The 12186-nt window shown below is 40.3% G+C and overlaps 1 protein-coding gene across 2 annotated transcripts in view; it reads right to left on the bottom strand.

Annotated features, from left to right (window-relative positions):
* Positions 1-12186, bottom strand: part of LOC122770797 (guanine nucleotide exchange factor VAV3) — an 85961-nt gene that overhangs the window by 58177 nt on the left and 15598 nt on the right. For both annotated transcript variants that reach the window (XM_044027916.1, XM_044027925.1), the window contains exon 2: positions 8263-8379. In XM_044027916.1, the coding sequence (XP_043883851.1) occupies positions 8263-8379 (117 nt within the window). The remainder of the gene's footprint in view (positions 1-8262; positions 8380-12186) is intronic.

Raw genomic sequence — 12186 nt, 5'->3', positions numbered from 1 at the left:
TCAACTTCACTTCTTTCTTCCACAAAAGCACTTTCAATGTCTTTTCCCAATTCACAAACTTTCATGGATTTCAAGGACACATGGGAACCATGGTTTTAGCATCCAGGGACGATTCATTTGCAAGACAAAGACACCTCAGTTCATTTTTTCACATGGAGAATCTCTGCATTTGCCTTACATGCACTTAGAAATATCTTCTTATATCTCCTTCTTAGCAGGCTTATGATTCATTCTAGTCTTCCTTACAGAAAAAAAGAACCAGCTGGCTTCTTGAAATGAGTCGTCATATTTTCAGCAGGGCTACCTGCTGTGGTTATGTGTCACACACTCAATGTGAAGCTGCCTTTGAACCGGTATGGGGTAACAATGAACAACACATACACACACACACACACTTCCAGGGGCCGAGACCCGGTCACAGGAAAGGTAGCCACTTGATTGAGTCACAGACAGGGCAACACCGAGGCCAACTTCCAGAAATTAAGGTCAGGTTCAATTGTTTTGGTCTAATAATGTAATAACACACACACAAACACACACACACACACACATAATTCTGGTCTCAAATGCCTTGTTTGTCAATATAGTGTCTGTGAAAATAACACACCAATGAATGCAATTTTAATTTTAGTGCATGTGTCAAAGCTGAGTGTCAGAGTATCCACACACTGACAAGGGGCCCTGATGTGGGGCTCTGTTGTGACCATTTCCTCTTCCTGTTTCCTGCTGTTTACTGACACTTGAGATGAGTCTGCCGTCAGGGGATTCACTGCCACATACACACACATACACACACACATATTTGGCTCATTTGTATTTAAAGGGAGATGTGTAGTCGGAAGATCTGTGTCTCTTTGTATTTCAACTAGAAACACGAGGTGGGGGTAAAAGTCTGTCTCTGGCTCAGAAAAACAAATGACAGTCCAGGAAGAAACAATAAACTACAGCAATAAAACAACATAAACCAGACACAGGACACATACACAGAAAAGTGTATTTAGATTACTAAGCAGCTTGAAAAGCAGTTACACTGTCAGTGATTCTGCGGAGCTAATATTTCTTTCATTTCAGGTCATTTTCATTAAACTCTGTTATTGAGGTTTATGTGTGAGGTGAAGTTCTTATGTGTTTTCCTAATATTTTATCAAGTAAGCCTGAGATAAAACACCTCACTATGTGTTACCTAAAAAGTCTTCCTGTGCGTCTCATTCATTACCTCAGATCACAGCTTTCATAAAAATAAAAATAAAAAAAATCTACGTTCCCTGAATGGTGATGGCCACTTGTGAAAGCTATTTACACATGTGATAATTGCGTTGATTCTGACCACTATGTGAACACAGCACAGCATTGTACTGCTCCTCGTTTCCCCCTGAGAAACACTGAGTGAGTACCTGTCGTTTTGAAAGCACACCAGTGAATATAAAAGCATTTCAGGTTACCTCCACACTCACGTTTGTAACTTTTGTAAACTCTGCTAATTTTTGCAAACTCCAGCGTTGCTTTCTAGTCTTGACAGGCAGAAAAAAAAGTCTGCTTCCTGCTTGGGTCCTACCAGACCTGAGACTGACAACCAGCTTACCCTTTTCTGCCAGTGACCCTTTCACATTTTCAACAATCCAGAAACAAAAAGAAATCCCTGCTTTTACTTTTCACCAGCTGCAGCGCAGATGATCTGCTTCACATTTACACTTGCACGCACACGCCCAATGTACAGTATCTGCTGGTCACGTGATCTATGTATTTTTTTATCTTTTGCTTTTGTCTATGTTATATTGCTTATATAAAACATAGTGTAATACTGTCTGCTCCAAATCCTGCTGTTATAATAAGAGAATTTCCCAAGTGTGCTATCAATAAAGTCAAATCTAAGACAGTGCCGGTGTGTCTTTGGATGCTTAACCCCAAATTTGCCTCATATGGTTCAGTAAGGAACCCTCTCGTCATAATTAATAATAACGTTGAATAACATTTGAGGCAGCATTAGTGCAGCAAGAAAATGAGAGGTCTAACTAAGAGTTCTTAGTTAAATAGACCACCTTGGTGTGAGTGTGGCTGAATCATGATTAATAGACTGCGGTCAGCTGGCGGTAGAGGACTACCTACATTAACTAATACAAAGCTTCATTATCTAGCCAATGGGGAGTGCATCAGTGTGCTCCTCCAGTCTCATCCACCCATCAATAGTGACAGACAACCATCCGCTCTCACACAGTGTCCAATTTTGCCTAATCCCCAAATCTGCATGTCTTTGGACTGTGGGAGGAAACCGGAGAACCCGGAGAAAACCCACCCACACACACACACACACGCACAGGCCCATGTTCTGACCAGATGGTCTCTAACCCGGATCTTCTCGCTGCAAAGGCAAGAGCACTTCCTCCAGTCCCAAGCTCAGATAAATAGAGAGGAGTGACGTCTGACATAAAAGAAAAAAACAAAACAAATCTACAGTATGCCAAAAGAAGATCCACTATATGGTGACTGCACAAATTGCAAGTGCAGGCAGACCAGTGAGATTAAAGGGTGGAGATGAAATGGGCATGACCTTTAGTCATGGCATAGCTGACTAACACAATGCAACCACCAAAAGACGCTTCTGTCAAGAGAGAAATCCCCCATCGTTAACCGCAGTGAGCTCTCTCTGGTTGAGCCAAGTCTGCGCGTTATCACACATGTATACATACAGTGTGCGCGTCAAAGAATAGATAGTGAAAGTGTGGTTCTTGTAAATGTAGTCAGTCTGTCACTGGGATTCCTTGAATTATCCACTCAACCTACACTACAGCAGCATTACAGCAGCGACGCCAGTGAAGCACAAAAGCGGTTTCATTCCTACAGACTTCTCAAGATTTCTCTACAGTATACTGCACTAATTGAACTCTGGTGATTTAAGAACTCATGTCAGAGTTAAATCCCGGCTTTTGGCTCCTTTTCACCTCAGACTCTGCTGACTGCACAAATATTATGCGTCGCAACATGGAGACTATAAAATGCGGGGGGTCGGATTCTTTAAGAGACAAAGTGCAATATGTGACGTTTAATTTAGGGCCAGTAATTAGCTCAGTATATTGGCGAACCGACACACTGATCTTGCCCTAATGGTAGCTCTTAGAACCACTGTCACTGCAGCACAGAATTACACCCCGCTATGGCCATTAGCACAAAACAGAAATGTGATATCTGGACACACAGATCTGCTGGAGAGAGAGCGAGAGAGAGAAAGAGAGAGCACAGCTGAAGGACAAAGGAAAGAGGAAGATGGGGGAAGATGATGAGGTAGTGGTGGTGGTGGGTGCGTCAGCCTTTAGTGGGTTTCCACGCATACATTTATCACAGTCAACTGAGGAGGAAGACACCAATCAATAAGGCTTCTTTCTCTCATTTTCCCTTCTGTGGTCATTTCACCCCCACCGACTAAAATAAAAACAATAAAACCAGCAACTTTATCAACCTCACCGCGCAGGAAAACAAAGGCTTTCAAACTCTAGTGTGTGGATCGGAGTGGAAAAAATAAATAAATAGAAAAACTAAAACACATAAATCTGTCGCAGAGTAGTAAACCGTGATTTCATAGCGGATAGATGAGAAGAATATGATGCAGCTGTAAAAACATGAGCATGTGGCAGCGCTCTGGCTATTTAGCTGACATATTACAGAGTGAAACACATGAAGTATTGTTAGAGGAGGTCCCAGTGCAGCGACAGAGTTCATCACTTAATAAAATTTATAAATGTTTGATAGTTTAATTTCATATTCTGGTGTAAAATATATTAAAAAAATGATTGTGAAATGATTATTCTTAGATTTTCCAATGCTGATGCACAGATGTCCATATATTAATTTAATCCACAACAGATATAGTAAATCCATATTAATTGGCTAAATAGAGATTCTAAAATTGCATTATTAGTTGCTTTAGGTGTGAAATGCAAACATTATCCTCTGAATTTACTTTATAGTATAATCCAGGGTTGTCAAACATACGGCCCGTGGGCCAGAACCGGCCCACCAGAGGGTCCCATCCGGCCCGCAGGATGAATTTGTACAAATATAATGTCAAAAACTGTATTATCCAGTTCCAGATACCTGTGACTAAAATGTTTTGTGTCTCTGTGGATTCACTATGATCTTGCACACGTGTAAATGGTAAAACTGAGGCATAATATTGTTGAAATTGTACTTGTTTTTTCATAATGTTTTGTAAAAAGTGTGGAGTTATTCTTGTTTTAGTGTATTATTTTACTGGTCTGGCCCACTGGAGTTCAAATTGTGCTCCCCTGGACTATAATGAGTTTGACACCCTTTGTTTTCCTTTGTGTTCCTTGTGATTTCGCAGGTAATGCATTGTTTCAGGGCTGAAATGAGATCTGTGGTGAGTGAGGACATACATCTATCTGACAGGTCAATCTGTGACACTCATTTTCCAGGACTGAAGATTCTCATGTGATGGAGTTATGGAAGGTTCCTGTCAGCACTTGGACAGCATTTCTGCAATCAGCCACAATCAGAGACTTAGCAGTAAAGCAGAAGTGAGGCCCGTTAGTCATTCATTACGAGCGAGGCAAATTTCAAAATCATGTTTCTCAATGAGATCACGGGGGAAACATGTGACATGTGGAATAGTTTCTCAAAAGACACTGCTTATCATCACACATTTTACTCCATATTATATTAATCATTGTCACAGAAATATCAGCTATTTCCTGTAAATCCACCGAGACTCCTGCCTTTAGTAGAAATGCCTGTATGAGTGGCTATATTTGTATTTTCTTACTTAATTATGTGTCATTTATTTATCACATTTCTGTTCATCATCTGTTGACATATGAATGTAGCACTGCATCATTTGATTACATATTGACATGTATAGACTGAAAGTCTCTTTGTACAAATATATAAACATAACAACGTATTAATAATGGATAGTAGTCTACTATTAGCAGTGCCTTAAGGGATAATCTGAATAACACTATTACCAGCAGTGCTATTCATAGAAAAGCAAAAGGCATATGTCTATTCTGTTGGCACATGCTAGTAGGAAAACATCATTTGTCACTTAAAGATGATAGCCACATAAGCTGATGTTTTTCTAATTTAATGACCATCTTAAAATTTAAAAACCATCCCTACAGTACATTGAATTGTCCGGATACATCAATTCACTTGGAAAATCCTCCCAGAAATCCTCTGCAAATACAATTGAAACAGTAATATGACATCATAGCTCTCGATATCTTCCCCAAACTCCTCACACAATTAACTCTCGGCCCTCTCTGTCCAATGTGTATCAGAGTGTGCGCATCGTGGCCCATGCAGCCAAGTTTCTTTTCTGTCCCTGCAGAGCTTCCAATCCTCAGATGTTTCTGCACGGAGGGGAAAAGACCACAGACAGAACTGTATGTGTTCCTATATCGCAGGCGATATGCAGCCACGTTTTCAATCACAGAACTCCAAAAAGTGAAGTTGTATGAGTATGAGTATGAGTGGATGCAAAGTGTCTCCGGTTCGGAAATCTAATCTAAAATGAGTTCTGGGAGAGAGCTTGGGACACATAGCTAACAGGTTTTAAACCACAAACATGAATGTGCTAACAGTTTAGTCTGAGAGAAAGCGGGAAATTATTAACAAACAAACACTTCCAACAAAGAAATTGATGATGAACTGTCGAAAATCCATTGGGTTATCTTTATGAACCAGCGTACACAGACGAGGAACTCTACCAGAGAAAGAGAGAGCGGACAAAGAGAGAGGAGTAGGTGTAGGTGAGTGGCAGCTTCGCCCATCTCCTCCACTCCTCACCTCATTAGCCTCTGCAGAGCCAGACAAGGATTAGGGAGCTGATTCAGGGATGTTAAGTCCACTCTTTGGACTTTGTGGGATTCACTCAAGAGTCATCAAAGTGAAATCACAGCGAGTGAAACTGTTGGAAGGGAATCAACTTCGCCTAGCATTGACTTGAAGCCATTCAAATCGAGTTCACACAACACAACTTGTAAAATGACGTCTGTTCTCCCAGGACGCACATGCAAGGAGTGATACAGGAAATGATGTGGAGTGAATTGATCCGTCTGACTCTTCTTTTTCTGGTGTCCTACATCTGTTTTTCATTTTCTGCCTCCCATCTTTTGTCCATCCTGATCAATCGAGATAGCTGGAGTTCGTCCGATCAGATTCGAGCAATCGGGGAATTTTGGTCAGAGTCGGCGACGACTTGGCAAAACTCTGGGGCGTAGATTTTTGTATGATAAATGAGGCTTTAGTAACGCATTCAATAATGCATTACAAACGCGGAGCTTCAACAGCAGGAGACAACTGTCTGCAATATGTGATGCTACAAAAAGTAGCTAACAGTGTAGTTTAGCAAGGATTGATTTAGATAAATCAAAGTGTCTTTGGTAAAAAATGGAGGCAGATGTTTCGCTGTGGCGACCCCTAAAGGGAGAAGGCGACAGAAGAAAAGGAGAAGGAAATGTCTTGATTGAAGTGATCAAATATGTGTGTATGTATATATATATGTATATATATATATACATACACATATATATTTGAGAATTTCAAACAACAGCACTACTTTTTATGTGCAAATACATAAAGTAAAATAAAAATCATAGGAATATGCAAATCTATCTGTAACATCTTGTGTGGACAAAGATTTTCATGCGCACATCCTGTTCATCAAGACTCTGCTGGTTTCTCCACACTGAAAACGCTCCCCTATGAGACCAAGGCAGAAACATGCCAAAAGTGTTTTTAATTATAGATGTCTAAATGAATAGATGATTTAATACTCGCTGCTTCTTTTTTCAGTTCAGAAAAAAAAGGGAGCTTTCAAGTTGTGATAAATATGACACTATCTGAAGCCCCTTTCATTTCCCTTCTCAATACTTTGGGTTAATTTTTTGTTCATTATGTGCAAGTGTATTCATCTGAAGGACAGTATTCTCACGCCTTTTGTGTGTGAAAGCCTTCAATTGGTCAACACATATCCCATTCCCGCTGGTCAAAAACAGGTGTAATGCCGGGTTAAAAGTGTTTCTCACCAGCGAGAGTGTGACTCACTCCAAAGTCAAATGACTCTGTGACTTCACCACCGATCAGCATTAGTGGGAAAGCAAGACATACTGTAGCTGTGTGACTAATACTGTTAACATAGCTGTAGGAAGTGAAAGGTCAATTCAAAGACTAAAGTCCAAGATACCAAATAGTTTCCATAGGAAAAAGGTATTTTTTCTTCTTCCTTTGACTCTTTTTGTTTCCACGATGTCATAGTTAATGCACCCATGGGTGAAAATAAAAAAGAAAGAACAACCACTGGCAATGGGAGTCTTGTTAATATATATTTATATATATATATATATATACATATTTATATTTATGTATATATACATACATATTTAAAATCCTGTGTATAATTGCTCATTTTTACAGTGACAGTATCTCAGGGATGAACATTACAGCATAATATTCAGCACTGGACACACACATATACTATTACAGGGCCGATTAACAGCACACTGTGTTTATAGACCTTTGATCTCATCTGTTTATGACATTAACATACTGTTTTTGTAAGTTTAACTTCCCCATGTCGGCTAATCAATTGTAAAGTCTCCCTGTCTACATGTTTCTTCTCCCTCAGACACCCACACACGACCTGTCATCACATATAAAGACCCCCCCCCCCCACCCTCTCTCCTACTCAAGGCTACAGTCTCTAATTAAACCTCATGGGGAATTGAGGAGGACGGCGGCGCTGTCAAGGAGCCACATGCCGTTTCACAGCGAACGAGCAAAGTCCTATCAAAGAAACGAACCTCAGGCAAGACTTTTAACCCCACGTGAAGTCTGCACGCTGAGCCATTTTCACTCTAATGAGAGGAAGCCATTAAGCTGCTGGGTCGTTTTGCTGAGTCGGGCTTTTGGACTGTGGGTAAAGCTGCAGCGTGTCATCAGACAGCGTTTAGCACCTGTAATGCCAGGAAGAACATCTAACTAATGACGGTGTAGACATGACAGACAGGCCATAGGGAACAACAACTAAAGAAAGACTGGATTTCATGCACTCAGGCCTTATTTGGATGAAAAATACCTCAAAGAATAACTCAATTATAAATCATTTTTACTAAGTTCTACAACTATGACACAAAAAACACTTTTGCCCACTTGACTAATTCGGTTCAGCCTTGGGGTTGGACAGCTGGCACACAGTGAGCATGGATGCAGGCAAGAGCCAAGCCTGACTGAGCACTCCTGTCTTACCTTTCCAAAGTCCCGGACATCGAAAAGGTCAAAGGCCTCGAACAGCTCGCTCTTCTTCATGCCAAATATCTCGATACACGCTGCCAGAAAGGTCCTGATATTCTTCAGGCACAGGAACTGTTTTGGGAAAGACAGAGAGTCTTGTTATTCGGTGACTCGCACAGAAGTGTAATCACAGTGCGATTTGTTGTCTTTCGACGACATTGTCTGTGTTATCAGTGGTGCAGCTTTGAAAAACAGACAAATCAGTGTTTATTGGCACCACAAGAGCATCTCGGTTTATTAATATGATGCTTTTCCTGTAGGACACAGGCCAGCAGAGTGGTGGCCAATTAGGAGCAGACAATTCAACAGAGCAGGAAAAGAAGCTATATGCTGAGAGAGAGATCTTATTTACTCCCACAATACAGCTTTGTCTTTACTTAACATATGTAAATAAAAACAGATCTCTGACCACTGTTCAGCCGCATCTAATGTGTATCAGTGTGAAGAACGAACATGTTTCTACACACACACACAAGAGAGATCTACTTACTGTAAGTTCCATCAACACCTGACGAACTATGTAAAACACTATTGATTTGTCCCCAGTGTGCACACTGGCACAACAAAAATGATGAAATGACCAACGTTAAATGACCAGGTGTAATGGTGCGGGAGCGCTGTCACCTTCACTCTCCGTCAAAGATCCCTACATAGTAGGTTCCTACAGTAGTAGGGATTTGTCATATGTGACAAATATTGATCTTATTTCAGAGAAACGAATGCTGTTGCTTGTACTGTGCACCTTTTTGTTTTTATGCACCTGGGTTCAATATGACAAACTAACTTATTTTTAATTTTTAAGAGAGCAACAACTGTGAGAGCTACTACAGTGCACTTTTTTTTGTTTTTATGCACTTTCAGGTGTACAAAAGGAGAGAATGAGCAATTTGTTTTTCTTCATCATTGCTACTACCTCTGATTCTGTTCACGTACAGTTCTTTGTTATGCGCCTTTCATGCATTTGCGCTGTTTTTTAAATTTTAAATGTGTTTTGAAAATGCAGCCCAGCTGAGTTTGTAATTAAATGGCCCAGCTCTATTTTGCACACACAAAATCATGCCCATGAATAAAAATAGAACAGTACGATGTGTACGACTGATTTTATGCGAAACAAATAAGACTGAAGAACAATTACCAGTTCTTTTTTGCTTATTTTGTCTCAATGTCAAAAAACAAGCCAAAAAATTTGTGACAAAGACTCTGATTTGCCGGCTTCCTGCAACAGTGCAAGTGAAATTACCATAATAACGACACGTTGGCTTTGACGTGCAACTTCTCAGCTTTCAGAAATGTTTTCCAATAGCACAAACTGTCGTGCAATTACTATAATGAAAAGTCGCTTGTGCAAACATGTCATCTGTGATACGCTCAAGTTAAAATAGCATCATCATGGTCTCCTTAGTTGTGGAGGATTGTTATGTTTTTTTGGAAAGCGATTCTAAAGTGCATTAGTGACATAGATGGAGAAAACTAGTAACGTCGAGGCAACACAGGGGGCTACGGACAAGATAGAATGAGAACAGATTTTGTTTATGATACAGACTGCATACATATCATGATAGCTCCAGTTCCACCCTGTTTTCCTCCAACTGAGCAAACTGTTTCTAAAGCAAACACACCCACAACTCAATAAAACACCACGCTGTTACTCAGAGATTGAATCCAGATTGTTCCCTGATTAATCTACAATATAGAGAAGGCTACTCCTCCCAAAACACATGAAGGCCAGACCTCACTTTCACTCTTATTTATGAGCTTCATAAACACATCAGCTCCTTTGACTTATCTGCTTGCTCTCTAAAGATTGGTTTTGGTGCAACAGGGTGAAAGGAGATAGAATTGTGTTTTGAGTAGTCTTTCTTTTAATTCTGGAATAGTGTAATACAATACTGTCACTGGGAAAAAAAAAACATTGTGACGCATTTTAGTTTGCTCACCTCAATAACCTCCAGACAGTGTTTTCATTACTTTTTATTTCCCTGTTGAGCTGCAGTAGAGGAACAGTGACAGTATATTTGAAAAATAGGAACCTGATTTGCTGAAGTTTCACATTAATTTTGGAGACATAGGCATTTATCATAAAAATGTCATTCCTTATTTTTAACATTCAGGCTTTACAAGAAAAGATAAATTATAAGACGATGAAGAAGATACATGGGAACAACTGCCAAAACAAAACACCAGGTTCAGGTTGAACCCACTTTTTCAGCATAGTCACACTTTTCATATCACACATTCTGTCCTGACATTAAAGTGTATTGTTGTGTTCTCGCCTCCATATGTTGTAATGTAATGATGTACAAATACTTGTAACTGTACTCAAGTAGAATTATCGCATATCTGTACTTTACTCCGTTATTGATATTTCTGACAACTTTTACTTTTACTCCATCACATTTCCTCAATAAAATATGTACTTTTACTCCGAAACATTTCCCTTAACCATCTCCGTTACTCGTTACTACAAAATAAAAGTTGAGTTGATGACGTAATGCGTGTTTGTTGATGCTAGTTGTTTTTAGCGGCACCGGCGGTTAGCCGCTAAGCTGTTAGCCGCAGAGTTCGCCTCCAAGTGGACTTAAAACACACCAGCGGCTCGTTGTTTACCGTGTCCGACACCAAGGCGCTAGTCTCCGGGTCTCTGGTCTCCTGTCTCCGGGTTTCTGTCGTACACTCAGGACGCCGGGTATCAGCTATCCGATATTTCAGCTCTCAGCTGTCGGCTGTCGGCTGAGCGGCCAACCGGTGAGCTAGCGAGCTCAGCTCACGCGGGTAAACCGCAGATTTCGTGTCTAAGTTGAATTAAAACACTTGAAGCTCCACCAACTCCAACAGTTTCAAAAAGGTTCAAAAATACAAGCAGACACAAGGAGGTTGAGAGAGAGAGAGACAGAGAGAGAGAGCTTGTCACCATTCATGACAGAAGGTTAATTTGAATGTTGTTTGCTGGTAACTCTTATGCTTTTATTGTTAAGAAGCCACAATAAATGTCATATTCATAATTGTAACTGCTCACTTTGTTTAAATACTTTTACTTCTAATACTTAGGTACATTTTATATCAGAAAATGACTTCTCATACTTAAGTACAGTAAATGTCAGGTACTTTAAGACTTTTACTCAAGTAATATTCTAAAAGGTGACTTAAACTTCTACTAAAGTCATTTTCTGGTTACATACTTGTACTTTTGCTCAAGTATCGCTTTAAAGTACTTGACATATTGGTCAGGCTTATCAGTGACAATAACTACAGCATATGCAGAAGAGAGGGATTTAATCTCTACAAGAACATGCTAATGAGATGATATCCAGTTTGTGGGCAAACAACTTTGCTGCCAGCAAATAAAGAATCATAATGCAGGTATTCTCAGGAAAGAGGAGAACAACAGGCCAGGGAATACAGTGTCCCTAATTACAGCAGCTGCGGGGTGCATCCTGGGCATGAAATCAAGCAATCAATAAAGTAACTCCACTAATAAACAGGGTTGTTTACTGGGAACGTCTCATCTACAGCCTAAACCCTGAGCTAATGATCTTAATGGGGCCTAGCCCAGACACTATTCATCTAAATTATGTGCCGAATGCCACTAACAAAATGGAGACAACTGAGAAATACGGCTACGGGTCTTGTGAGGTGGCCCGGCTGTCTGCAGGCAGGAAAGAGGATGGTGTCAGCGTGGAGCGGTTAGTAACATGCAGTATCTGTGACTTACACCACCCATTAGCTTTCCTGTAGCTGATACAGGATAGGACAACACAAGAGAGCTGATGAAAGACTTATTGAGGAAGTGGCGTTGCCACATCGCTGTGCACCACATGGATTAGGTTGAAGTGATGATCTCATCTGCAAAGGTGCATTTGAGAAGAATTGCAGCATTTA

Source organism: Solea senegalensis, linkage group LG1 (assembly GCF_019176455.1).
Source record: "Solea senegalensis isolate Sse05_10M linkage group LG1, IFAPA_SoseM_1, whole genome shotgun sequence".
NCBI classification, from domain to species: Eukaryota; Metazoa; Chordata; class Actinopteri; order Pleuronectiformes; family Soleidae; genus Solea; species Solea senegalensis.
The sequence above is the reverse complement of the archived record's forward strand: the minus strand, read 5'-3'. Positions and strand labels throughout refer to the sequence as shown.